This window comes from Tetrao urogallus, assembly GCF_951394365.1.
Source record: "Tetrao urogallus genome assembly, chromosome: 19".
In the NCBI taxonomy this organism is placed as follows: Eukaryota; Metazoa; Chordata; class Aves; order Galliformes; family Phasianidae; genus Tetrao; species Tetrao urogallus.
Window position 1 is genome coordinate 2,102,243 of NC_136832.1, and position 27,532 is coordinate 2,129,774.

Below are 27,532 nucleotides of genomic sequence, written 5' to 3' on the forward strand. Positions count from 1 at the left end.
ATGATCTTCTGCATACTGCTGCTGGCCTCCCTGCCTGAGCCATCCGGCGCCGAAGTCAACCCTGGTAGGGAGCTGCCAGATTGGGCTCCAATCTCCCAATTCCCCCATCTTCATTCTCAGCCTTTCTTTGCCTTTCAGGATAAGCACGTGTAAATGTAATGAATGGGCATCAACGTAATTGCTGGTGTAGTCCCTGATTGCCTGCTTCTAGGCTGAGGTAGATGCTGTACTTTGACTGTGCTGATGTGCAACGTCTGACAGTTCCAGGAGGGCTCAGGCGTGTGGCTTTATTCCTTCCAGTGCTTTCAGCAAGCCTGTGTGGAGTTCTGGTTTTCTCTTCATTGCTTTGGCTGTGCAACCTGCAGAACAAACCTGATTGTAGGCTGGCTCGGAGATGCTTTGCTCACTGTGGAAAGCCAATTACCAGTTAGCAAAGCATAAACAGCAGTTCTGCAGCCAGCAGGGGATTCTGGAGAGAGATGTGGAAGGGAACATTTAGAAACCATACCTGGCACAAAGCTAAGCTATAGGTAGGAGTTCCTATGAGTCCCTGTGGAGAGAATGACCTCTTATCCTGCAGCACTGAGCAAGTTACGAGTCTGAGTGATTAATAAGATAATGATCTGCAGTATATTGTGAAAATCACCATAATAAGGTGGCTGCTGCTGGAGACAGCCTGAAATTAATTAGTCTAATCTGTGTCCAGATTGGCCCAAGGTGTGTTGAGCCAGCAGTGCTGCCCTAAAGGGGCTTGTTGTGTCTGGCTGTGTTTGAAGCTCTGACCCCCACTGTCCCTTGTAGATGTTTGCAGCAGTTTGAGGTTATGCTGCAGCCATGCAGATGTGAAGTGAGGCCTGTGGGGGAGCTCAGCAGGTATTTATATGCCTGTTCCCTGTGCCCAGCTTTGAACAAGGGTTGCCAGCTGGTTCTGATTGTTTTCCCTGTACTTCCACAACATTTAACAATCACATGCAAATCCCTTTAGGTGGTGGTAAGTACATAAATTACACGTAGGAAAATCTGTCCTCAGTGCAGAACCTTGGCTGGAGAGTGGGCTATGAGCACAAGGCTTCCAAGAAGTGAACATCTGGCTTTTCTAGGACTTCTGAGTTTGGCTTCCTGAAGAAGCTTTGCTTTCTTAGCTCCCTAGCTGTTCAGCTGCCTCTGCCTCGAGGGCTATGCCCTGTTCCCATCCAGACACCTGGTGCTCCTTGGCCATAATGCCCACTGATTGTCTTGCTCTGAGCTGCTCCAGGAGCAGTCCAGAGCACCTCCATAGCCTGTCTGCAGCATCGCCTGTAAGCAGTGCAGGTGCCCCCTGAACCCACGGAGCTGCTCTGCGGATGGTGCTAGGCCTGGCTGGGAAGGATCCTGTGTTAGTCCTTTAGCCCAGCATCAGATGTTTGTTTTCACCGTGAGAGATGCGATAGACCCTCCTATCTACCTGGCAGGGGTGTGTGTGCTGGGGTGCACAATGAAGAACTGGGGAAGTCCGAGCAGGGGTCCTTGCTGGGTGACAGAGCCCAGGTGGGCTTTTTGCACAGAAGGACTTGCTTTTTGGTGAGAGCTTTCTGCTGTTGAGTCACAGCTGTGTTCAGAGTGCATTCCTCAATGCCAGGGCTGCTCTGGTTTCCATTTGCCCTTCATATGGCGCTGTTGCAGGGAATGCTGTTAACCTTTAGCAAAAATGTGACCAGACAGGACTCCCACTGCAGAATCACAAGAGCACTCTGCTTTCGGGTGATTAATTCTGTCTTTTTGGGAACTCTTTAGATACTCGCCCACAAGTCAGCAGCATAATAATAATTACTTTCCAGTAATTGATCAAGTTGTACTGGTCTGCTGATGGGACAGGCAAGAGTTAAGACGTGAGGCCAGTTTGGTTTTCTAAGCTTACTGTTCAGTATCAGAACAGGCTTACAGCTCTGCCCCCCAGCTGCCTCTGCTCACTGCAGTCTGCTGCTTCAGAGCTTTCTGTGCAAGCACTAGGTGTGTCCATTTGCTAGCCATTAGTGCTGTTAGATCTGTGAGTGTGCCTAGCTGGTGTCTGAGGCCATGTGAACCTGTGGCATTCATAGAGTGCTTAATAGGGTAAGGATGGACATGTTGATGCACTGTTTCTGAATTCAGCTACCTAATGCTCAGCGACCTTGATTACATGAAGTAATTGTTCAAGATGTAAGTCAGCTTTGCCATGCTTTAGTAATCTCTTCTGTAAGGAGGCTGATCTTTCCTTGTGCATAATATGTTGCATTCTCTACCTTTTGATGGGAAAGGAAGTAATGGCTGTGTTCCATATGTGTTCCATATATGACCATGAACACAGACAGTTGTATAGTGGTGTTTTCTAGTTTTTATACACTTTGCCATAGTGCTAATTTGCTTTGACTTTCCTTGCACTCAGCATTCAGGTGTTTGTAGAACAGTTTGTTCTGGTGGTAACAAGAGGTGGGTTTCGTGCTTCTGCCTTTTCTCTTCCAGGATTTACGAATGACTGTTCTGCTTTTAATTGTTTCATGATTTAATCCCGAATAAAAGAGTTGTATCGTTTCATCTGCTGCTGGTGTCAGTCTGACAAAAATATCTCACTTGCCTGTTTTGAATACTGAGGCTTAATGAGTACATTGAGACTTTGAGTTTTCTGAAGCATCTCTGATATTCTGAGACGTTCAAAACATGACATTAGGCAGAAGAGCTTGGCCAAGCAGAGACTTGTAAGCTGCTGCACTGGGCTGTGGTGAGCTTGCAGAGCTGTTGTCTGCACTCCTTTGAGGCACCTTGTCTGAACTCTTACCTTGAGAGAGATGCTTGCTTCACTTATAGATACAGGTGGTGACAGACCAGTGTGAGCAGTGTGGACTTTACTCAATTTGCTCTAACCTGCAGTGCCACAGCAGTGTCAGTGCTGTGGGAGACAAAGGCTTTACTGAAGTCTAGGTAGATTGTATCCGCAGCCTTTCCCTCATCCACCAGGTGAGTCACTCGATCGTTGATGGAGGTCAGGTTGGTTGGGCAGGACCTGCCTTTCATGAACCCAGTGCTGGCCGGGCCTGATCCCTCGCTTGTGCTCTGCATGCGGTGTGATTGCACTCCAGATGAACTGCCCGTCATATTCCCTGGTACTGAAGTCAGGCTGACAGGCCTGTAGTTCCTGGATCCTCCTTCTGACCTTTCTTGGAGATGGCCGCTGTGTTGGTAGGTGTGAGATGTCTGGGACCTCCCCAGCTGACCAGGACTGCTGAGAAATGATGGGCAGGCACTTGGCAGTCGCTTCTCCCAGCTCCCTCAGCACCCTCAGGTGAATCCCATCCACTCCCATGGACTTCTGGCAGTACAGGTGGAATAGCGTGTTGCTAACTGTTCCCTCCTGAATTGCTGGAGTTTATTCTGCTGCTCATCTCCGTCTTTTTGCTCAGGGGTTCAGCACACTGAGGACAACTCATCTGACTGTTACAGACAGAAGAAAAGAAGGCATTGAAAATCTTAGCCTCTCTTTCTTCTCAATAATAATATTCCCCACTGCATCCCATAAACGATAGAGATTCTTCTTGGCCCTCCTTTTGCTGTTAATATGTTTGTAAAAACGTTTTTTATTATCTTTCACAGTGGTTGCCAGATTTAATTCTAGCCTACCAGCCTCACTTCCAACCCTGGCATGCTATCCTTCATTTCTGGCGAGCCTGGTTTTATCCCTTTCCCCATTCAAACCTAGTCTGAAGCTGTCTCAGTAAGCCCTGCCAACTCCTGGGCTGGAATGCTTTTCCCCTTTGAGACTGGTGGAGCCCATCTGTTGCCAGGGGGCTCAGTGTTGAATTAACTGCCCTGTGATCAAAAAAACAGTTGCTATACATTTCACTGTAGAATGGGTCCATGCAGTCAGTAATACTAGAATGATTTTGGGTTTCTTGTTCTTTGTAAAGCTTTTGTCTTGCAGGACTCTGCTGAATGATACTGAGTGCATTTCATTACTTATAATTTCAGTTTACTGCAATTACAAAGCATTTCATCCTTTTTATTTGTGTTCTTGATTTTATCATTGCCATGTTTATTCCCTAGGCATGGCAGCCTTTTAATTAAACTTGTCTGTTGGTCTCTAAAGAGTTGGTACTGATTTTTTGCTTGCTTTGGTTCCTATTTTCAGCTACGTGCCGTTACCCTTTGGGAATGCATGAAGGCACGATACGGGATGAAGACATCACTGCTTCCAGCCAGTGGTATGACTCCACAGGGCCCCAGTATGCACGGTAGGTCAACAGAAGGCAAAATACAAAATTCTGATTTTCTTTTGAAGTTACCCAGTATGTGATTGAGGAAAAGATATTTGTTTAGCTTCACTGTTAAAAAAAAAAACAACCCTCATTCTTGTAATGCGTGAAGCTGTGACTCAATATTAAGAATTTTCCCCACGAAGTGGTGAGATGTCAGACACGAACCCAGGGAGGTGGCCGTGTCTCAGTGTTTGGAGCAGTTCAGGATTTGGCTGTTCAAGGCAGCACAGCTGGATTGAGCCCCCTGGTGAGCAGGAGATTGGACTGGGCTTCCACAGATCGCTTCCAACATCGATCTGCCAATGGATTTGGATCTTGAAAGTCAGCCTGGGACAGCACCCCAGGGGCTCTTGGTGTTTGCAACTAAATTGTAGGAAATCACTGATGAGGATGAATTTTCAACAGCATCCTTTTGAACAAATGGGCTGTGTGCGCTTGGACCCGAAAACCTGGAAAATGTAGAGTTGAGGAATTGTAAAAAAAAGCAGCTTGAGGATTTTCTTTCAAGGTCAAGCAATATTAATATGTTTCTCTTGAGCTTGGCTTTTCATTTCTGTTGTTTCATTTACCTCAAAGCTGATATTTTCAAAGTATTTACAAATCTGACTTTCCTCAGACTTGTTTGTTACAATGATGTCAAACATTCCTATAGTTTCTGTGCAACTCAAATTTGAATTTCAAGTTAGCTACAATGCTTTATTTATGTTTATACTATTTTGGCTTATTCCCAGTTCTGAAAATACGTGGGGCATCACTTACCATGTGCTACCAAAATCTGCTTGCCAGGGTGGCCGGATGTCCACAGGGTGAAGACATAAAGATGTCCCCAGCTGACTCTGTTAGAGCTGTCTTTGTCTTGCCACTGCCTTGACCTATAGTGTCTCCTGGGTGCTTCTTTCCTTGGTTCATAGAGGTTGACTGCACTCATTAATTCTATCAATTAGAGCTGAGATTGCTGTCAGAATGACAAGGACACTTCAAGGGTTTCCTGTTTGCTAGGAAATCTCTGTTGCTGAAGACTGCAGAGTCTCCTTGTGTCCACATTAGAAACTTTCACCACCTGCTGGCTTGCACAGCCAAACTCAGACAAGTCTAGGTAAGGCACTGGTGCCTTTCTGGCTCCACCTGCTGATGAGTCCTTTCCAACTTGGGGTATTCAGTGGTTATATGGTTCTATTGCTGGAGTGCTCTTCTTGGCATGCAGTCTCCAAGGATTACAAACCTGAATTTTTGCATCTGGTATTGCAGTGTTCAACTTCTAAGCACAGAGTTCCACATCATGTAGCTAGCAGAGTTGTGCACAAGCCTGATGAATGAGGGAAATGTGACAGATACTTTGAGGTGACACAGAACAATTTGTAGATGGGCAGAGCTTTCTTTCTTAAATGTATATTAAGATAACTCCTCTGTGCTTGATACAGCTGTAGGGAGGAGGTTGAACAGCATTCCCTGTGTGAAAGGTAGGAGAAATATGCACTTCCTAGGCACGATGCTAAAAAGCAGGCAATGCACCATTTCCTACTGATTAGCTCAGTTGTATCTGAGCAGCATTATATTGCTGCTTCTGGGGCAGAAATGACTTTTAATGGTTACAGAGAGGTATCTAAAACAAAGAGGGGCTGTCCTGAGCAGGAAAAGCCTGGCTGCAGGACTCTGGGAAGTGTCAAAAGTCAGTCCAAAAGGGAGAGGTTTTTACTACCATTCTTTTGCTCAATTCTCAGTTTTCAGGTGTCTCCTAAGCTACTGGGGAGGATTGGTCCTCAGAAGTGAAGTCTTTTAATTTGTGTTTTCCCCAGGTTACAAAGGGAAGAGGGCGATGGAGCCTGGTGCCCAGCTGGGTTGCTGCAACCAGAAGATGTACAGTTCCTCCAAATCGACCTGCATAAGCTCTTTTTCATCACCTTGATTGGGACTCAGGGACGACATGCCCGTGCCACAGGCAAAGAATTTGCCCGTGCCTATCGAATCGACTACAGCCGCAACGGGGAGCGCTGGATCTCCTGGAAGGATCGTCAGGGCAGGAAGGTGAGTACAGACAGGGAGCTGCTGGAGGGGGTCCAGAGGAGAGCCAGAAAGATGACCAGCAGGCTGCAGCACCTCCCGTACAGGTGACAGGCTGAGGGAGCTGGGCTTGTTCAGCCTGGAGAAGAGAAGGCTGCAGGGTGACCTCAGTGCAGCCTTTCAGTGCCTAAAGGGAGCCTACAAACAGGAGGGGAGTCAACTCTTGGAAAGGGCAGATAACAGCAGGACCAAGGGGAAATGGTTTTAAGCTGAGGGAGGGAAGATTGAGGTTGGATGTTGGGGGGAAGTTCTTTAGAGAGAGAGTGGTGAGGTGCTGGAACAGCTGCCCAGAGAGGCTGTGATGCCCCGTCCATCCCTGGAGGTGTTCAAGGCCAGGTTGGATGGGGCCCTGGGCAGCCTGGGCTGCTGTGAAATGTGGAGGTTGGTGGCCCTGCGTGTGGCAGGGGGTTGGAGCTTCGTGATCCTTGAGGTCCCTCCCAACCCTGGCCATTCTGTGAGTAGTAGATACTGAGTCATGGAGCATGCAAAGTACAAGAGGGTTAAGATGCTGTCCCCTTGTCTCTGACACCAGTTAAGGATGGTGCTCTCCTTTAGCACTGCCATTGCAAGATTGTGAAGTTCTGGACTCACAATAGTATCTAGCATCAGCCATGTGCCATGGTATGCCTGCAGCACTGCTTCAATCCTGTCAGCAGTGGCCAAGGCTGGAGGCAGGTGCTGAGTTCATCCACACACAACTGAGTTTGCTCAACAGTAATGGCAGCTTGTGGAGGTGTTAGACAAGATCTATCTTATTTTTACTATTCTATATGGCAAAAGAATGTCTTTTTCTGTTATGGAGCTGAGGTACCTTTCTTCTGAGAGACTGGGAGGTGGCTGAAGCTTTCTTTTTTTAGCGGGATTCTTCAAGACTGGCTGCAATGCCATGGCAGAATAAGAAATACCTCTTAAGAGGAAAATTAAGTGCAGTCTAAGTGAAATTCTGCCATATGTTGTCTCCTGTTGGGTCTCATCTTCTATCAGTGAGGTGTGGTGGATCCAGCTTACCTGGCTTCTCAATCTCCTATCTTAGGTTGTCCGAGAGCTGAAAAGGTTAATCACTGTCTCCTGGTTCCTGAATTCAGGACTTAGCTATGTCCCTGATTCACTGAAAAAGTCATGGGTGTTTGTCTTAGGAAGAGGAACGTTAAGAGGCTGCCAATTAAAAGCCTGTTGAGGAGCCTGAGGAAGATGCAGAAACAATCTTTTTTGACTGTTCTTCTTTACCAAAGATGGAACTGTTCAGCTGGAAGGGACCTACAAAGATGGTCAAAGCTGCACCTCTCTGGGGCTAACCAAAAGTTGAAGCATGTTATTGAGGTCGTTATCCAAATGGCTCTTGAACACATTTGCCCTCGTTGAATTTCACGTCACCAGTAATTATGCAGTGATCTACCTAGATCCTGCTGCAAGGTCTCTCCCTCAAGTCACCTTCTGGATTTTAGGGCAGTTGCTGGCACAGTGCAGATCCATAGACATGTACAACCAGGTGCAGGAAGCTTTCACAGCTGACCCAGCGCAGTTGAGCAGACGATGTGACCTCTCTCCATTTTAGCAGCCTTTCTCTGCTATTCATCTTTCATCATCTTCAGAGAGATACAGTTTTGTGAGTGGCTTCCTTCTGCAGTATGGCATGACCTTTTAGTTCTCATTGCGCTCCTAAGCCACAATCAGTCTGTGCTGATGTGAAGATGAAACCAACTTTCTGCTCCTTTATTGGCCTCACCCATCTTTTAAATTGTCATCACACCACCAGTTGCAGCCCATGTGGTCTTTTGAACAGCCTCTGCTTCCATCCTTCTAAGAGTGACTCTTGATGCCAGAAGTGTTCTGATTTTTTGTCTCCATGGGTGCAGGCCCTTTCAGAAATCTCTTACATGCTTTGTGTCCATCACTGGGAGATTGGCAGTTCAGCTATTTCCACATGCTGACTGTCACATAAGCAGTAGGCTGTTCCCAGAACTGCAGTGAAGGTGAAAGTCCATGACACATCAGTCTGTGCTTCAGTGGTGTCTGGCAGGGCTGCTTGCACTTCCATCCACCAGGCACTGCAGCACCTCTGAAATTTTGTTGTCTTGTGCAGCATTTCACAGAAAAAGGGTAGCAGGGCACTCCACAAGGTAATTAATGGTGAGGGCAGGTGCTCAGTGACTTGCTGTTTGAGTGCACACAGAGGATTGCTTGAAGACAGAGGTTATGTACGAGTAACCAAGGATCTCTGCAATATGTGGTCAGCATATATGTTCATCTTTTACCTGCCTTTCTCCTCTCCATCATAGTCCTGCCTGGTAGGGGTCTGCAGCGGGCAGGCAGCGAAGTGGCAGAGCCCTTCACCCTGTCAGCCATGCAGCAGGCAGGAGGAGGGAAGCAGCAGGTGCCAACCACACTGCGTGGGAAAACTGCCCAGTCTTGCGCTGATGGGATGCAGCGACAGCACTGTAGGCATGGATTGCACAACAAGGAGAAGTTACTGATAAGGACTTGTCTTTTGCAGGTAATACAGGGCAACATTGATACGTACGATGTGGTCTTGAAAGACCTGCGGCCTCCCATCATTGCTCGCTTTGTTCGGGTCATTCCTGTGACGGAGCTGCCCATGACTGTGTGCATGAGGGTGGAGCTCTATGGCTGTGTCTGGTACGGTAAGTAGCTGCTGCTTGTCACTGCAAAGTAGTCCTCACATCACACTGACTGGGACTCGCCTGTGTCCCTGTGTATGCAGAGGGAATTCCAGACCAACAGGACTGCTTCTGTTGGTCTGCATCACAAATAAAAGGGTCGTGTGGGCAGAGATGATGGAAGGCGGCTGCTGCTGTGTTTCTGAGGTGTGTGGCCTTCTTTTTTAGATGGTTTGGCATCCTATAGCATCCCCGAAGGAGGGACAATAGCAGCTCCTGGCTTTCCTATCGTTTATCTGAATGACTCGACCTATGATGGCTACCAGGAGCGCAGGTGGGAGAAGTCATCCTGTTTTCTCTCAGTCCTTCTGCAAATCATCTCTTCTTTCTTACTTACCTCGTCACTAATGTCTCGTATCCCGAATGCTTCTTTGGTGAGACCTCCCTAGCTGCAAGCTCTTAATGCTCCAAAGCATGTGCTATTTCAGTGGTTTCTTTCCAGGCCCTTTGACATGCTGTTAGTTCCTGTTTTAGAGGATGTGGGCTCATGACATAACGGGTTCATTCTTAGATGGCAAAGGCTGTCAGGAAACGAGTTGTTTTTTTTTTTATTACTGGAAGTTGTCAGTGCTTGTCTTCAAAGAAAAGAATGTTGTTACACAGCTCACGTTCTCTTTGTTCGTGCCTTCCATCTCTGCATGATGTGATGAGATGGTCCTGATGTATTTAGTTGCCTTAAAGCCCTCCTCGCTCTTGGTGTCTAATTTTGACCATCTCCATTGTACTTATTTCTTTGTTGGGTCAGGTACAGCTTTAAGCTGCTTTTGATACTGCATATCGTAAAGTGCTGCTACTCTGTTGCCCCAGTTTGGAGCTGGAGCTCTGGCTGGCCCTTTAGCCCATGTGTCACTGGGACAGATAAAGATCCTTCCCCTCTTCCGTTGCCTCTGTTGCTTATGCAGGCTGCATTTCAAACTGTTGCAGGAGGTTTCTAGGGTAAAATGGGCATGAAGTACACAGCAGCTGAACGCTAGGCCTGCACTCAATACCTGTGAGTTCCTATACAGATCTGAGGCACTCTGTTTGAAAAAGCCCTGATGGACTCGAAACACTTTGGAAAACTGCATCACTCCCTGTGGGAAGCTTCAAGTCAGCAGAGGCACCACTGCAACGTGGGATGAGGGGAGGTTGGCTGATTGCTCACTATAGAGGTTTCTTGGGGATGATGCTTTGGAATAAAAACAAAACAAAAACACCTTAAAATAACTGGATTTTGAGAACTCCTTACAAAGCCCATTAACTTTTCACAAAATTGAGATTCATTAAGTTGGGTGGCACATTCCTTATGTTGAGGCAGTTCTGGTTTATGTAACAGTCTCTGAAATACTTAATAACAGTGAACTTGTAGACATTGGGTGACCGCTCTGTTGGCACACTGGAGCACCTTTAAAAGGCATTAAACTTTTTGGTACTTGAGTGTGGATGTCCTCTTGGGGCAGCATATCCCTGTTTGTGCAGGAGCGGGCCTGATAAGTGACCCAGCAGTGACTTTTCAGTGATTTGCTGTCATAATTTAAGGTGCTTTCATTCCACATCCAACTGCAGTTGTCATCAACTTCTTTGAGTTTTTTTTACCTGAAGTTCTTTATGCTTTGTGGTGATTTTTGTGAAGTTGTGTTATGTCCTGCTGAAGGTTGAAATATGGGAAGAGGAAGTACCTTCTGAGTGCCTGGGAGATACAGAGAGGTACCAGGTACCTGTGTCTTAGGTTAATGTCTGGTACTTTCAAACTGCATTGGTACAGTGGGGGTTGGATATAGAAGAAAAAAAGAGGATTTTATGGTCAGAAAGAAGCAGGTGCTACACTTAAAAGTCCAGTGCTAGCTTAGCATGCTGAGTTTGCTGGGGATTGTCTGCATTTAGAGTTTCCTGACACAAAGCTCGCTGTGCTAAGCTAGCTAAACAGAGCTAGCTGAACTTAAGCCTGTGTGCTGTGCTGGCCTGGAAGGGACTCTCTCTTGACCAACTGCTAACCTGCTTTGGAGTCCACAAGGCATATGTACCTCTGCAAAGCCTGCTGATTTGAGGGCTCACCTGAAATGGGCTTTGGGACCTCCAGCATGTGCAGCAGCCCAGGTGACAAAGACTTCCTAGAGGAGCTGAACAAAACAAGTCCAGGGAGCAAGCTTGGGCACTAATGCTGCTGAACTGTTGGCTCTTTCCTTGCTATAGGCTGAGGGACGTTCCAGGGATGACACCAGAAGGCAGATGGGTCAGGATTGTACCACACCTGGCATCTTTAACTCAGCTTTCCAGCACTGATCTGGTGGGCTCTGCACTCTCAGATAGGAAGTGGAACAAAACAGGGTTCTGGGAGAAGAGTCTGATCAGCTTTGCCAATGGAACTGATAATGCTCTCCTCTTGCACACGCAGCAGTGCCAAAAATACCCCCAGTTACAACTGGCCGAGCTGCCCAGGGTCTCACTGCTTTTTTTTTTTATCCTGCTTTTCTGTGCCTTCCTGCAAACCTTTCCCCACTGATTTCCCCAGGGTAGCGTGGAGCAGTGCCTCCACACAGCTCTGTGATCAAGTGCTGCCCTGCAGTTTGCTGTCAGGGAATCTTGTAGTATCACTTTCTGTAGTCTCCATTTCTGTTGTTGAGAAGCTCTGCCTAAAGCTTGGCTTTGCTGTCAGTGTGAAAACTCCTGCCTCCTCCGAGGCAGGGAAGACCTTAAAATCCCAGCTTGAACAGAATGAATGGGTTGTTGCCCAACTGTAGGAAGTGAGGTTTTTGTCCACGATGCATTAAGAATAAACAAAGGCTTGTTTTCCCAGTGCCAGCCAAAGGACCTGAGTGCTTTCACTTCTGAGCTGTGGGCGCTGAGCTGTGTCACTGTGCTTCTTCCTGGCCAGGCACTTGTATGGCGGTCTGGGCCAGCTGACGGACGGCGTGCTGGGCCTGGACGACTTCACACAGAGCCACCAGTACCGCGTGTGGCCGGGCTACGACTACGTGGGCTGGAAGAACGAGAGCTTCAGCGCGGGCTTCGTAGAAATGGAGTTTCAGTTTGACCGACCGCGGAACTTCACCTCCATGAAGGTATGGGCTGTTGTCCTCCTCCAGCTGCCTTGGGGTGGGCTGTGGGTCTGCCTGCTCACAGGCTCCTCGTCTGGGGGTTGGAACTTAATGATCCTCGAGGTCCCTTCAGCTCAAGCTGTTCTGTGATTTGGGTTCCATCTCCGAAGCTGGAGGATGGAATGTGTGCAGAGGGACGATGTGAGTAGGCATCATCCCAGTGTGGGATGCTGAAGCAGGGCAGCACGTACCTCTCTGATCTTGGACACTGTCAGTATTTGGCTTAAACGACCGGGGAAATAACACCTGGAGCAGTGTTTAGGCAGCCCCTGTGGGCAATTAAGAGGGATTTAGGATGCAGGCTGCTCAGTGTTTAAGGCCTGTGTGACCCTTAAAGGAAAAGAACGTGTTTTTGTTTCCATTTTTGATGATAAACTTCTGGACGCCTCAGTCTGTGCTCTGGGAAATCACTTACGCAGAGGAGGAGGATGACCTGAACTTTTTAATTCTGTAGTAAATAGAATCTTCTAAAAAGGGTCAGTGGCTTTTCTTGTACGGATTTCAAATGAAGGAGAACCCACCACATCCTTCAGTAAATTGTTTTGGTGGTTACATACCCTGGGTTTTTTTTGCCTATTTTTAACTTGCGACCATTGGCTCCCAGCCTGCTTTTGCTGGCCAAAAGTAGGAATCTTGCCTTCTCAGAAACTTTCCTGCTCCTATACTGCGGTTGAATCACGTTCTTAATCACTGCTTCAGTAAACTAGGTTGGCTGAACTTCTCAGTGCCTTCCCTGTGAGATCTAGGATCACTTTTGTAACTGCCTTCCAGTCCTTTCTTTGTCTGCCAATATTCCTTTGGAGGTACAGAGACTGGATGCAGGGTTTCCATCAAACTGCATAAAAGAATGGTAGCAATTCCCTGGCTTTGGATAACTCCTCTTTGTTTATCAATCTTGTGATCATATTAGTCCTCTTAGCCAAAGGATGGGGAGCCAGTGTTCATTAGGAGTTTGGTATCGTGCTGAAAGTCGGTTCAAAGTTACTGGCTTCCAGTGCAGAAAGAATTACTGAAGTTTTGTTCCTGAGCTCACAGTCCAGAGGAACACATTCCTCCTAGGAAAACACCTACAGAATGATTTGTGCCTTCACTTTATGTTTTTTAAGACTTACTGGACCAATTTTGATCATGTGAATATTATTCATGAGCTCATATTATGCTAATCAGAACAAGTGTTCTTATGCCTCCTGAAAGCCTGTCATGTAAACACAGCCATCAACCAAATAAACACATAGAAATAGCTACTTCATTTAGTGTTTCATTATAAAACTGCATTAATCAGCATAGGTTGTTCCTTGTTCCTTATTAAATACGAGCTGTTTCAGCTTTGCCTTTTGCACAGACCGGGTGGTCTGTAAATACTGTTCTGTGTTACATCTTGATACCTTTTTGCTCGATTCCACTCTTCTGAACTTCCCAGTATCCAAGGAAGTACTAAGAATAAATGATAGCAAATATTGCAGCTGCACTGCAAACTACTTAGGCTTGCACGTTATAAAATTGGACTTCAGTAGGTGGTGTTTGGAATAGAAAGTGTCTCTATATTGGTCCAAGATGTGAACATATCCAACTGCTATCCAAATACGGCACAAACTGTGTATTGCAGATGTCAGGCTTTGCTGCCTTGTTATGGATGACTGTATCTCCATACTGAATAATGTTGTCTAAGCTTCATCTGTTCTTAATTATGCTCAACTACCCTTCTTTTGTCTTCTTCCTTCTCACCAGGCCTGCTGTCCTCATTACTGCTTCACTGCTATTCACTGCAAGGTCTCAGAGGTCGTGCAATTAATAGGGTTCAGAGCTGCATGTAGTTTGGAAAGGGCTGCTGTCACAGTTGCTAATGCTCTGGAGTTGTTAGGAAATGATTTCTAGAGTTGCTAAGGGAGGGCTGGACCACTGTGGCTATGAAAACAGAGGTGTATGGTGAGAGGCACTGAACTATTTAAGGTTCACCTTATTGTTCACCTTATTCCTGTGGTTCCCAGTCACTGGGTACAGTGCCCAAATGCCTTGGTCCTGATCTTCAGGAGGTCTTTGCTTTAGTGAGATGTTAACTTGGCAGCATAGTGATGCCAGTTTAAAGTCAGCATCGCTGCCTAAACCAATGGTGCCATTGCAGCAGGCAGGGCTGAGCTACCAGGAGCACGATGCATGTGGGCTTACGTGGCAGTGTGAGGAAAACAGCCACAGCAGAACTGCTGCTGTACGGTGGGAGAATTTCTTCCTGAGGTCACACACATTGCTTGGTTGCTTTGTGGAAGGCATCACTTAAATGTGGAAGCTGGACCTCTAAAAGAGGTTAGGGCCCAGGTGCAGTTTGCTTTTCCCTTGCAGGGTCTGTGACCAAGGAGAGTTGGTGTAGGAGGCTTTAAATTGTGCAAGGTTTCTTGGATTTATTTTTTTTATATGGGCCTTTTGAAGACTGATAAAATTGGCTGTTATTGTATCATTTATTTTGGGTTAAGAGTGTTCATACAGACAGATGTTAGAAACAGAAAACCTTCATGAACAGAAATCCACGAGGCTTAAATTTTTCATTTCAACAACTGTTCCTCTTTCCTGCTGTGCTCTCCTTGCCAGGTGCACTGCAACAACATGTTTTCCAAGGGGGTGAAGATCTTCCAGAAGGTGGAGTGTCTGTTCAAACCACGTCTGATTGCAGATTGGGAGCCTGAACCCGTTGGTGTGGCAACGGTCTTGGATGACAAAAATCCCAGCGCCAGGTTTGTGACCGTCCCCCTCAATCAGCACGTGGGCAAAGCCGTGCTGTGCCGCTTCTACTTCGCTGACACCTGGATGATGATCAGTGAGATCTCCTTTCAGTCAGGTGAGTGTTCCTGCAGTCAAGTAGATCTTGGGAAGGGTGGAGAGCGGAAGGGGTGGTGTGCAGGTGCAGCATGTGAGCATAAGGCACTGCGGGGCTGCGCAGTGGGGAGGAGGTAGCAGAGAGTTGGGAGGGCAGTGCATGTATAGGAAAGTCAGGTCTACAGAGGATGCTTTTCAAGCTGTCAATGATGCAGGTATGCAAATGCACAACCAGGGCAAAAATTAAAGTGTGGGGCATTTCTTTTTAAGGCAGTTGCATGCTGTTTGTGGGGTCAGTTTTTACCTGCACTAAGCATAATTGAACTACATCTGTAGCTAGCACGGAAGTTAACAGATTGCAGGTTTATATATTAAAAACAAGCAAAAACAACGCAACAGCCTGAAACTTTTGTTGTAACTGTGCAGCAGAAGTCAGTACCATGAGGTGGTTCGAAAGAGTCTGGCAGGGGAGTGGGCAGAGCCTTGAAGAAAGCAGCTGTCACTGATGTACAAAGGTTGTGGCTCCAGCTTTCTGCTCTGATGTTTTCTTGTGAGGGGACAATAGGGAAGCACTGCTCCAATTGCTGCTTGTTGCTTATCTTGCTGATAGCAGCCCCTGCTGGCTGCCTTCCCTGTTGCACATGGGACTTGGCAGGCTGTTGGTGCAGCCTGGTACAATGATTCTGCTAATCATGCTAAAAGGAGAACAAGAAAGATGATGGGTGCCAAAAGGCCTTTGCTTTAGTACCAGCTTTCTGCCCAGGCTCAGGGAAGGACATTGCATGCAGTGGCAGTTTGCTGTGGTTAGGAAGTAAAGGCTGTGCACGCTCCTGCTGGGCAGGCTGGGAAGTTCAGCTCAGGATCTGCTGTGTGGGTCTCAGCCCAGGCTCACTCTGGAAGGCAGAGGTCATGCTTGGGATTACGCTGACTGCTGGCAGGAGCAAAGAGATTTTGTTGGACTGACGTTTTCATTCCTCTCCCACAGACATGGAGAGTGTAAATCCTATTTTGGTTACGGCAGCCACAAGCACTACAGATGCCCTGGAAACAGCCTACAACGTTACTGAGGGGACCTGGGGTAAGGGCTTCTGTCACTCCGTTGTGTCAAGGGCTCGAGGGTTGGGGGTGACATCCTAGCTGTTGTGATCTCTCCCTCTCTGTAGGTCTGGGTATGGCCTGATTGTTGCCCTCGTACACAGGGCTGCAGCTTACAGTCCTCCAAGCCTCAGCTGTGTCTCCTGCCCTCAGCTGCCCTATGCTGCCTCTCAGAGCAAGTAGGCTGAGTGCACGTGTGCCACTGGTGAAACTCTGCAAGTACATGGACCCATCGAAGGAGTTTGTTCTGATGCTAAGAGCACTGCTTGGTTGCAGAAGTTCTCTGCACAGTTCTTAGCTGTGAGCCTTCATACTGTGGCTAACCAGGGCAAAATGGGAACACAGCTGATGTTAATACTCGAGAAGCTGTGATCTAAGATCTTTTCTATACCAATCTGTAGGAAGGGGCACGATCTCATGGAAGTTAGCCAGCGTGTGTAACAGCCTGTGCTTTACTGATGGCAGGTTGTTGTTAATTCCTCTCTGTTTGCAGAAACCACATCTTCTGTAACAAGCACCTGGATAGGAGAGAAGGCAGATGACTCCAGTACCTCCATCCTTGTGGGCTGCCTTGTGGCTATTATTCTTCTACTCCTGTTGATTATAATCATTATTCTTTGGAAGCAATACGTTCAAAAAAGGCTGGAAAAGGTAATATATACAGTGGGGCTATTTTGCAGGCACGTGTTCAGATCTAAGAATTAACCCTTAAAGAGCTCTGAATTCTGTGGAAAGCACAGGGTTTCCTCTGCTCCCTCTAGCAGCTAAAACCTTGGTCCCTCAGCAGGGCAGTGTGGGGCCCTGTCCAAGATGTCACTGTAGTGGCAATTGCAGTCAGCACACGACTCAAACTGAGCGCCACCTCAGCAGCTTTTTCTTTCTCTCTTTTCTGAAGGCCCCACGCCGAATCCTGGAGGAGGATGCCACAGTTCGCCTCTCCTTCTACAGCTACACCATTGCCAACAACCAGACCCAGATCCACCAGTCAAATCCCACCTATGAACGTGCTTTTCCACTGGATTTGGAATATCACCAGCCGACTACGCTGCTCCACAAGCTTCCAGAGCTATCCCAAAGTGCAGAGGATTCAGGTAAGTTGAGGATTCAGAAGTTAAGCAGTTGTTCTTTTATTATTTCCCTCACGTTTTTAAAATGTCTGAGTAGTCGTCTTTAATACAGTGCAGCACTGGAAAGGCAGCATTTTGAAGCTCAGAAGCTTTTTCGTATGCAACGTTGGCAGATGGAGCACCAGCCCCCACTGAAGGGTGGTGGCCTTTTATTGTTCTCTTTAAAGATTGTTTATGTATTAGCCAGGTCATCTTTTTAGGAGCTGATTTTGGCAGTCACAGCAGCAAGTCATCGTGTCTCATCAGCCCCTTGGCAATGGAGTCACTGCCTGCAGCGCTCCCACGCTGTCCAGACTGCCTGGGGGAGGAGGAGGAGAAGGCCTTCAGCACGTCTTCCTGCAGCATGGGCTCTTGGAGACTCCATTAGAAAAAGCAGAGGCAAATGCAGCAGAGGGTTGTCAGTGGTGTGCTGGCTTCCAGCCCCTGGGGAGCTTTAGGATGTGCACAGAAGGGAGCATTTCCCAGAGGCTTTTGTACTCAGCGTCTGTGCTGCTGTTCGGGGGATGGAAGGGCAGTGCTGCATTCCTCAAGCAACGACTTGCTGAGGTCCAGCATTATGCTACATGAGGAGATTGATTTGGACTGAGTCAGGATGAAGCAGGACACGTGTTCTGTGTAATAACTGACTGTACGGGGAGTTGTTTATAAAGAGTTATTGAGTGGTATTTATGTGAATGAGCTGGAAGAGATAAGGTGGTGTGATATCAGACTGCAGAGAAAATGGAGGCCCCAGTCTCCAGAGAGGAATATAGAGCAAGTCTCATGTTGCAGGCAACGTTCCCTGTCAAGTAAAAAGATCAAACTTAGGATGAATCAGAAACAGGTAACCACTTTGGGCTTGTGCTTCCATGTCTGGGCAAGAATTTTTGCTCTCCCAGCTGGGTAGAGCAGGGAGCTGATGAACACCAGTTCACATGTAACTCACAACTGTTTGTTGTGGAACTTGCAGAAGTGCAGTTTGTTCTGGTTTAAGCCCTAGTTGAAACGAAGCAGCCTTCCATCTAGGTTGGCACGTTGCTGTGAGGTTAGCATGCATGCAGCTAAGCTGGATTCCCAGAGGTTTGCAGGATTCAGGAGTGGAAGCCAGCCATGCAGGTTTTAAGGGAGTGAGAGTCTGACTCCACCTGTCTTTGCTTTCTCCCCAGTGTGCAGTGGGGACTACGCTGAGCCTGACCTGACCAAGTCCACCCCTCACCAAGGCTTTCAGAACAATGTTCCTCACTATGCTGAAACAGACATCGTTCATCTCCAAGGCGTGACAGGCAACAACATGTATGCAGTCCCAGCCCTCACAGTGGATTCCCTTACCAAGAAGGACATCTCTGTTGGTGAATTCCCACGGCAGCAGCTGCGACTCAAGGAGAAGCTGGGAGAAGGACAGTTTGGAGAGGTACAGCCATTCTCTTCCATGCTTTCTCTAGCAGAAAGGAGATGTCTGGCACAAAGAATCCTCTCAGCACTCTGGCATGACTTTGTCCTTGGGGACTGGGATACCTGCAAGATAGTGTATTACTTACTACAGGCTTTTGCTGTTGGTTTGGGCTGAAAAGGACCTTAAAGATCATCTCATTCCAAACCCCTGTCATGGAAAGGCACAGTTTCCTTTAGACCAGGGTGCTGTTATTGCGGAGAGCCCTATTCTGTCCCTGCAAGGCTGCAGCCCGGTGCCACACAGGAATCTTTCATAGCAGGCAAACTTTGCCTGCTGTCTGTGTCCCTGTTTATGACCTGCAGGAAAGGCCTGGCAGTGTGAGTTCGGACTGCTTCATGCCCTTCCACAGAGATCTCAAACGTGTGGTGCTGTCCCTCACCTGTAGGCATGTGACTGTATGTCACTGACTCCAGCTGAGCCAGATTCACTCTGGGTGAAAACAGTTTTCACATGAGCAGGTGTTGGTTCTGATGGGGCTCTGCTTGCCGGCCCTGGCCGAGGCAGACATTGCCCAGGCTTTGTGGTGCCCTCACATATTTTCTGGCGTCGCTTCTTGCTCAAGTCCCAGTTTGCCTCGGAAGCCCCAGGCAGCATGATGCACACATCTGGCATCTGCCAAGCACTGTCTTTGTTCCTTGGGCTCCTTTTGAGCTCTCTATGCTTCTGGCTTTTTCTTCCTGCTTTGGTTCCATACTAAGCCACGTGTTCCCCTCACTCTGTCCTGCTCTTCACCTGTGTCTCTATCCTCCCCAGCTTTTCCTCACTCAGAAATTCTGTTTGCTACATTTTGGCAAAGCACAGCCCTTTTCCCTTGTCCCCCTCGCTTCTGTCTGGATCTCTCTATTGGAAAGGTGCTGGCATCCTCAATCTCCTTTACCTGGCAGTCAGCCACTGCTGTGGCATGGATCCTGCCCTGTCCTGGCTTGCATTCCAAAAATGTGAGGATTTTCCTCACTATTTTGCTTCTGGTTTCTCCTTCCTACTGATTCCTTTCCTTTAAATAACTGTTAAAGCTTTCTCCTTCTCCTTTCTGTTGTTGATCAGCAGCAGCCAGGTTCTCCATCCCCTTTTCCTTGGAGTTTGATTCACAGCCTGTTTCTTTCCTGACATCACAGGCTCTTCCCCTCAGTTCTGCAGATGTGCTGCATCACAGTTCTTCTTTCTCTCCATCTCACCAACCTAATCTTACCAAACTGCTCACCATTGTAAGCTCTGCGCTGCTGCTCTGCCTTAGTGTGCAGTTTTGCTTCTGGCAGCATGGCTCATCCATGCATTTTTCACTCCACCCAGAGCTTCTGCAATTCCCAAGCCATTTATTTCTGTTCCTACCCATCAGCTTTCTGGAAACAGTGACACACTTACCTGCACCTTCAATACAGGCCCTTGGTACCATGGCTCTTTTTCTTACTGCTGGCTTTTACGTCTGGTCTCTGCTTCATGTTTCTAGACTTCCAGAATTTGATGAGAATGAATCTCACAACTGTTCTTTGACCATGAGATTTCACTCTCCATGTAACTGCAGCAGCCTCTTTGCACTTCTGTTTCTGTTTTGTAGGCCTGTCCATTTTCTGTGCTGTTTCCATTTGCTATTCACTTGCTTCGTGCATAAGTTCTTGCTGCATTCTTCATATAAAACTAATCTCCCATTATGTTTCATTACTGCTGCAAGCAAATCCAGTCTGCTCCCTTCCTTTTGCCTATCCTGCACACTCACAAACAGCAATGTTTGTCCACTTCTCCTCTTGAATGTGCATTCTGATAAATCCTCAAGCAGGTGTTTTGTTGCACCCTTTCCTTCATCTTTTTTTATACAATCCTGGCAGTATTTTCATGTGGCTCTTCATTTATTTATCTGAACAGACCCTGAATTCAGTGCTTTCCTCAGAGCATTCACCTCTGGTTGCACTAATAGGTGATGTGTTCAAACCACGACACACGTGCATTTCTCCCTTTTTTTTCTGGAATTGAAGGACTCTGGAGAGCTGTCTGTGGTTTCTGGATGCTCCTCAGTTCAGAGGTCAGGCTGCAGGACAGTTCTGTACGTGCTGTGCATAAGCTGTACATACCCAGTGTGCTACAGCCTGCAGTGTTTGTGTGCAGGTGCAGCACAAAGCAGACAACCCCAGGCATAGGGCCTTCCTGAGCATCTCTAGTGCTTGCTAGGCAGGTTGACCCCCACTTAGTTGTGCACTGCACCAGTGGTCTGCGTCTGTGGAGTAAACTGGGAGCCCATTAGTCTGCAGTCCATGTCTATGTTTATGGGCTTTGTGGTGTAGGTCCAGAATCTCGGGCCAACCCATGGGCTGTTTGTCATCAGAACCACATCACTTCTATCAGATCATTCACTTGGTCGTTCTGCCAGTGGTGACCAAGCGATTGACCTCAGTGTAAGATTGTTTTCCTCTTGTTTTCTGCTTGCACTCTCATAGTTGCCCCTGCTTTCTGCCCTGCAGGTACATCTTTGTGAAGCTGATGGCCTGCTGGAGTTCCTGGGGGTCCCTTCCACAGAATTCACTCACCAGCCAGTTCTCGTAGCAGTGAAGATGCTGAGATCAGATGTCAACAAAACAGCCAGGTAAGCACATCCACAGTGCCAACCACCTGAGAAGGAAAGCAAATACTCCCCAAGCAACAGCTTCACGTGGGTTAACCCTGATGAGCTCTGTGAGAGAGGCCTTGGTGTGTGCTTTGTGTCTGTGTAAGGATGCAGTCAAAGAGGTGAGGGTGGGAAGAAACAACGTCAAACTGAAATACTGTATTAATTCCCTTTTCTGGGGAAGGGGTGGATGCTGCACGCGAGGCCAGAACCATCTTTCAAACTCACTGTGTGCAGATGTGTAAATATCTCTGGTCAGGGATTTCCTTACCTGCTGCTTGTGCTTTCCTTAGGCAGAGGAATAGCTTAGGATTCAAATCTCTGTTTTCTGTTTCACAAGAAATGATTTCCTGAAAGAGATCAAGATAATGTCTCGGCTGAAGAACCCAAATATCATCCGGCTTCTGGGGGTGTGTGTGCACGACGACCCGCTGTGCATGATTACAGAATACATGGAAAATGGGGACCTCAATCAGTTCCTGTCGCAGAGGGAAATCTACAGCAAATTTGCAATTTCAAACAACATTCCCTGTGTCAGGTAAGAGGAGCTGCCTGTACTTAGGCTCAGTCTGCAACACAGAGCTACCAGCTCCTTCTGTACCTTCCAGCCTGGCCCCAGCACGAACTGTGGGCACTGATTTCACTTTGCAGAGGATGCTGTTCTTGAGACCTGCAGAGATCTCTGTTCCCATGAAGTGTCCCTGAGTGTGGGCTCCTCTGGTTTTGCATTAGTGAGGTTGCATCAAGCATTCATTCAGCAGCAGGCCACTTGCATTGCAGATAGAGTTTGAGGATAAAGTCAGGAATTGCTCTCGGGCTTTCAGGATGTTTTGTACGTTCTCTGGATGCCTGAACAATATTACCTACAGAGAGCTGAGTGTGGAGCTTCATTAAGGAAAGATTTCATCAGGCAAAGCAGAAAAACAGTGCTCTGGCAGAGAAGATGGTTTTGTCTGTAGGGACTCTTACCTCCCTCCTCTGTGGAAGGATTGGCATGAAGACACCTCTGCTACTGCAAAATCCTTCCCTCAGGGACAAGAGGTGCACTGTGCTTGGAAAAGGAGCCCTCTGACCAGAGCTCCCTGCATTGCTCTGCCTTGGGCATTTTCACCCACAGAGGAATGGGTTTATTTACAGTTGAAGGGCAAGGCAGAGCAAGCTCTGTGGGCAGACTGAAGGGGAGGTGGTTGTGTCTTACAGGATCTAGAAGACAACAGCTTGGTTGCTGCCACAGCTGGCAGTGGTCAGTGCTCCTGCTGTGGGATGTTAAGCAGACATTGTGAGGAGTTGTGACAATCAGAACTGCTGTAGGATGGCCTTGCATCCGAGTGGACACATTCCAGCTCTCTTCAGTCTCCTGTCCATTCCTCACTTTTGAAACAGCTTTTGCCTTTACAGCTGGGGCTTTTTTTTTTCAGGCCTTAGTCTCAAACAGTCTTTCTTCTTCTGCTCACCTCTCACCTGACTTTAGCACCAGCATTCAGTGTTCTTCCCTGCTTTCCGTTACTTGGCCCTACCCATCAGGTTTTCTTCCTTTTCCAGCTGATCCTTCACCCACTCCTTTTGTCCCTTTCAGCCCGACAGTTTCATGCTGAGGGACGCCTGTGTGACCAGCTCAGATGTCTGTCTCCATAGGAGCTGGTTACTGATAGTGAAATGAATCCCACTGCCAAAGAGTGCATCTTGTGTCTCTGCCAGTTCCTGTGGGTGTCTGATTGACACAGCAAGTTCCAGCTGTCCCTGCAGCTTATTTTGTGTTTGAGATGCATCTTCCTGCTGTCTGGCTGTTTAACAAATCATGAAGATGAGTGAGAAGTCTCCCATCCTTCTCTGTATGCAGCACTGCATGCACCATGCACTGCATAGCTTGCTGCATAGGGGGGCAGGGAGCCAGTAGATAGCTGCTGATAAGACCTGCCAGAAAGCAGGTGGGTGGGGGCATTGGGTGCCTTGAACTGAAAGAGAAGCAGCCCCAAGCATGAGGCACCCAATGAGGGGGGAAGGCTGGGAGTCTCTGCCTGCCTCGAAGCAGGAAGCCAGCAGCCACGTGAGTGAGGTATGCAGGGTGGCTGAGTTCCTTCTCTGGGAGCACAGTGGGTCCACCCAGGTCAGAAGCATTGAGCTGGCAGTGGGACGGGGTCAGCTGTCACCTGGCTGAGCTGTGGTGACCACTGCAGTGGCAGGGAAGGGGTGGCGGCCCCTCGGGGCAGAAGGGCTGCCTCCCAGCTCTGCAGTGATGGCTCAGTATTGGCAGGTAGGTCAGATTTGTTGTCATGAGTCGTGCTGTTATCATTCAGATAACGTGACAACAGGGGACCTTTAAGGTTCCTTCAAACTCAGGTGATTCTGTGGTAATGCTTTCCTCACTGCCACCAGAGCACAACGAGAGGTAAGGCTTTTTTCCTGAGCTTCAGCAGAAAAATAACGATTGTGAACAGTTTTTAGATTTGTTTTGACAAACGCTTGTTTACTTGAAGTGCTTGAGCGCAGTGAGAAGCAGCTGAGCATCACAACTGCTGGGGTGTGAAGAATTCTGAGAGTCAGATGGTCCAGGTTCTGTGCATCACGCGACTTTGTTCGTGCTGCCTTCATTTTGGTGGTGGGCAAATTGAAATTATAACAAAATGCTTTGGTTGACATGTTGGTAATATTAAACGTAAGCTGTCTTCAATGTTTCACGTGCTTCTGTTAATATGTGATAGCAGTGGTTTGAAATAGTGAGCTGAGCACTTCTTAAGACATGAAATTCTGAGTCTGTGCAGCTTAATTTTCGCTGGCACTCTGAGAATTATTGCTTTGCTGCATAAGCCCTTTGAAACTCTTGATATTAATGCTTGGTATTAAATGTCTAAGGGATGTCAAATTCTTACAGCCATGAATTTCAGGGACAGCTCGGGAGCTTGGCCTAGCCTGGCAGGTTGGGCTGTCAGTGCCCTGGAATTGGGACAGTTCAGTTTCACTGGTATTGCAAAAAAACGACAGGTCCCCATAGTACATCCAGTGCAAGGCCAAGCAGTAGGGAATGTCAGGCAAGGAACTGCACTGATTGCCTGTGTTCTGTCATCTTCTATTGCAGCTACTCTAACCTGCTCTACATGGCCACCCAGATTGCCTCTGGAATGAAGTATTTAGCATCTCTGAACTTCGTGCACAGAGATCTGGCAACTCGCAATTGCCTGGTGGGCAACAACTACACCATCAAGATCGCAGACTTTGGCATGAGCAGGAATCTGTACAGCGGGGATTATTACCGCATCCAGGGCAGGGCGGTGCTGCCCATCCGCTGGATGGCCTGGGAAAGCATCCTCCTGGTAGGCACTGCCTGAAAGCGCCCCATCTCCCTCCCTCTGGTTCTCTGTGTGCCCTCAGTTAGCGAGTGGACTTAGGACAGTCTTTACAGGTGGCTGCAGATGGCCTGGTGAGATGTCTGTGAGGTTACGTTGGGCTGGGAAGGAGGGTTGTCCTTGCAAATGCAGCACTTAGGCTCCAGATAATCTGTGCTGCTCTGTGCCTGACATTCAGGACTCCTGCTGCAGTCACAGGCAAGTTGCTGTTCTGTGCTGCTTCCCCAGCTGTGAAGCCCAGAGGGGCAGGAATGAAACCTGATGAGCCTCTGCTGCTTGAGGCTGGGCATTGATTTTTGTGTTGATTTTGTCCTGCTGGCTGCCTTCAGGAGACTGTGTCACAGCCCGAGCACATCCATTCTAGGGGAAGTTCCTCAATAATCAGCCCAATCTCTTTCTCAAGCTAGTTCACACTAGCTTAACCCTAATCATGCAGTTACACTTTCTTACAGCACCCCCTCTGAGTACACAGGAGAATTGTAGTTATGGCTGCCATAAAGGCCGATGGCCCCAAGCTTTTTTAAGTTTACCTTCTCCTTGTGGCTGCAGCTTCATCTAAACTGTAAGACACTTCCCTCCTTCCTTGTGTGAGTACCTTCCAAACGTTTGCAGGCTGCTGGGGTTGCTGGCTAAGCCTGGGCAATCTTGGCTGCTTGCTGACAAAGCTGCCCTCCAGCCCCAATTGTTGTCTGTGATTTTGTGAGTAGTCTTTGGCTTCTTTTTGCTTCTTCAGAAACATATTGTTCCAAACAAATCCAGTTTGGGCACTTTTTGTTTTTAAAGACAGAAAGCAGGGACAGGGAGCAGACTGTCACCAATTTACACATGTGCAAAGATCAGAATTATCCTGGCCTAAGAGTCAGCTCTGGCTCTGCCTTCACCCGTAGGGCTTTGCTTCCTGTTCAGAGGCTTTTCTGTGCTGCAGTGCTGTGTTTTGGGTGGCAGTGGGTGGCAGCTATCACCTCCCTGCCCCAGCACACAGCGTTTTGCTACAGCTGGAGGCAAATGCAGATGTCACCAGGAGAAATGGCAGACCCCTTTCTCTGAGACTCGCCCCCTGTTTTAAGAGGTTTGCCCCAGTGAGAGACTCACCTCCCTAAAGCTGTCCTGTGAGTCCACAGAGATGTGCTGTTGTTGCCCTGCAAAGCAGCAGTGTTGTGCTTCAGCCCCTTTGTGCACTGCTTAGAGCACGTTGGCTGCCCTGCTGTCTGTGGAGAGTGCTTTCCCAGGTGTGGATCCCTGTGATTAGAGAGAGCAGATGGAAATGGTTTTTTGCCAGATGAGTGCTGTGTGCAAACAGGACTGACTTTCTGTTCACAGGGCAAGTTCACCACAGCCAGTGATGTCTGGGCGTTCGGGGTCACCCTGTGGGAGATGTTCATACTGTGCAAGGAGCAGCCTTACAGCCTCCTCTCAGATGAGCAAGTCATTGAGAACACAGGGGAGTTCTTCAGGAGCCAGGGCAGGCAGGTAAGAAAGCAAATGCGACCTTTCCTTTCTTCTCTTTCCCTGTCTCAGCCAAGTGGGTCTCCCAGGGCCTTCCTGCTGCTCTCACATCCTCTGCAGAAGCTCTTGCTTCTATTGCTCGTCTTATCAAGAGTGTCCAGCCTCTCCTGCCCTTTGTGCAGCCCATGGGACTGCCTTTCCCCTCCTGGTGTCCCACTGGAAGAACCTCCTGGCCTGTCCAGCTTCTTCCATGTCATAAATCACTTGTGTTCCAGGCTGCCTTTGATGCCCTGACCTCCTTAGCTTCTCTGAGCTCTCCTGCACAACTTTTTTGCTCTCAGACTTTGTCAGATCTTTCTCCCATTTGTGTTTCCTCTGAAAGACAGAGACAATTACGGAGGTGGGGAGGGAGGAACTGTTAGTGTCCAGGGGTTAGAATACACCTCCATATCTCCATACATACTGAGCTGTAACTGCTGAGGGGCTTCTCTATGTCATTATCGTCTGGTTCCAGGCAGGACTGTTCAGCCCACTGCTGCTGCCTTTGTGTCCTTCAATAGATAGATCAGTGAGGGTGGTAAATAGAGCATATGAGCACCTCCAAGGGTGGCTGTGCTCCAACAGAGTTGATGTACAGTTGCTTGTTCTCCCAAAACTCACATTGAGTATTGAAAGTTGAGGGATTAAAGGGAAGTAAAATAATGCAAGGTTTTATTTGTTGTCTCCCAGATATTAATGGCTTAGGTGAAGAGTCTAAAAGGTCACTGTATTGAAATGGAGGAAAGATTGTAAGTAAGTCTGCCAACCTGTACTTTAGATAAGCTCTAAAAGGTGTTTTTTCTTCTCTGCTAACAAGCTGTCACGATGCTTAGAAAGCCTCATGGGTTGTCTACGGTGAGTGGAAGTATTTGGATTTCATTGTGGTGCATTGGTTCTGGTTTGTGTTTTGCGCCCATCCGATCCTCCTGGAGCATTTGTGCTTCCCTGGGCAGCGGGCAGCTCCGTGAGCAGCTCATGGCACGAGCTGGCAGTGCTCTGCAGGGCTGTGCCAGCTGGTGTCACAGTTCCGTCCACACTTCACTGCTGTACTCACCTTGGATGGATCTCCAGTATTGCATGACTGCTGTCTTGTCTGGGCGGAAGCTGTCCTGTGGTCTTAACTTGGTCAAGGTTCCATCCTGTTAAGGACCCAGCACTCAACTTGCTCTGCGTTTTGTTTTTCGTTTCAGATCTATCTGTCCCAAACTCCTCTATGTCCTAACCCCGTGTTTGACCTGATGCTGAAATGCTGGAGCAGGGACATAAAAGATCGTCCCACTTTCGACATGATTCACCACTTCCTGCTAGAACAAATGGAATCAAACATTTGACTCCAGCAAAAGAGACAGACTGATGGGAACAGAGTGACTGCGTGTCCCTGGGGGGCAGCCAGGGCACCCTGCTCTGCTCCCTTGACTGTTCCGTACTGAAATGGAGACGTCCATGGCAGCTGCTGGTTCTATTGGCCATGGGCTGACACGTGCAGGACCAGAGGATCTCGTGTGGTTGAAAAATCATCTCCTCTTCTGAATCATTTCCTGGGAATACTGTGAGAGGGGTT

At 48.0% G+C, this 27,532-nt stretch overlaps 1 protein-coding gene across 1 annotated transcript; it reads left to right on the forward strand.

Moving 5' to 3' along the window:
* LOC306953829 (discoidin domain-containing receptor 2-like) lies at nucleotides 1-27,302 on the forward strand (the record flags this gene model as incomplete). Its single annotated transcript, XM_079544822.1, has 16 exons — nucleotides 1-64; nucleotides 4,142-4,244; nucleotides 6,065-6,293; nucleotides 8,824-8,971; nucleotides 9,176-9,281; nucleotides 11,862-12,048; nucleotides 14,668-14,914; nucleotides 15,878-15,970; nucleotides 16,481-16,638; nucleotides 16,883-17,078; nucleotides 18,260-18,504; nucleotides 21,000-21,121; nucleotides 21,483-21,680; nucleotides 24,219-24,453; nucleotides 25,807-25,956; nucleotides 27,162-27,302. 16 exons carry the CDS (start codon nucleotides 1-3, stop codon nucleotides 27,300-27,302), a joined length of 2,622 nt encoding a protein of 873 aa, XP_079400948.1.
* Between the last annotated feature and the right edge of the window lie 230 nt (nucleotides 27,303-27,532).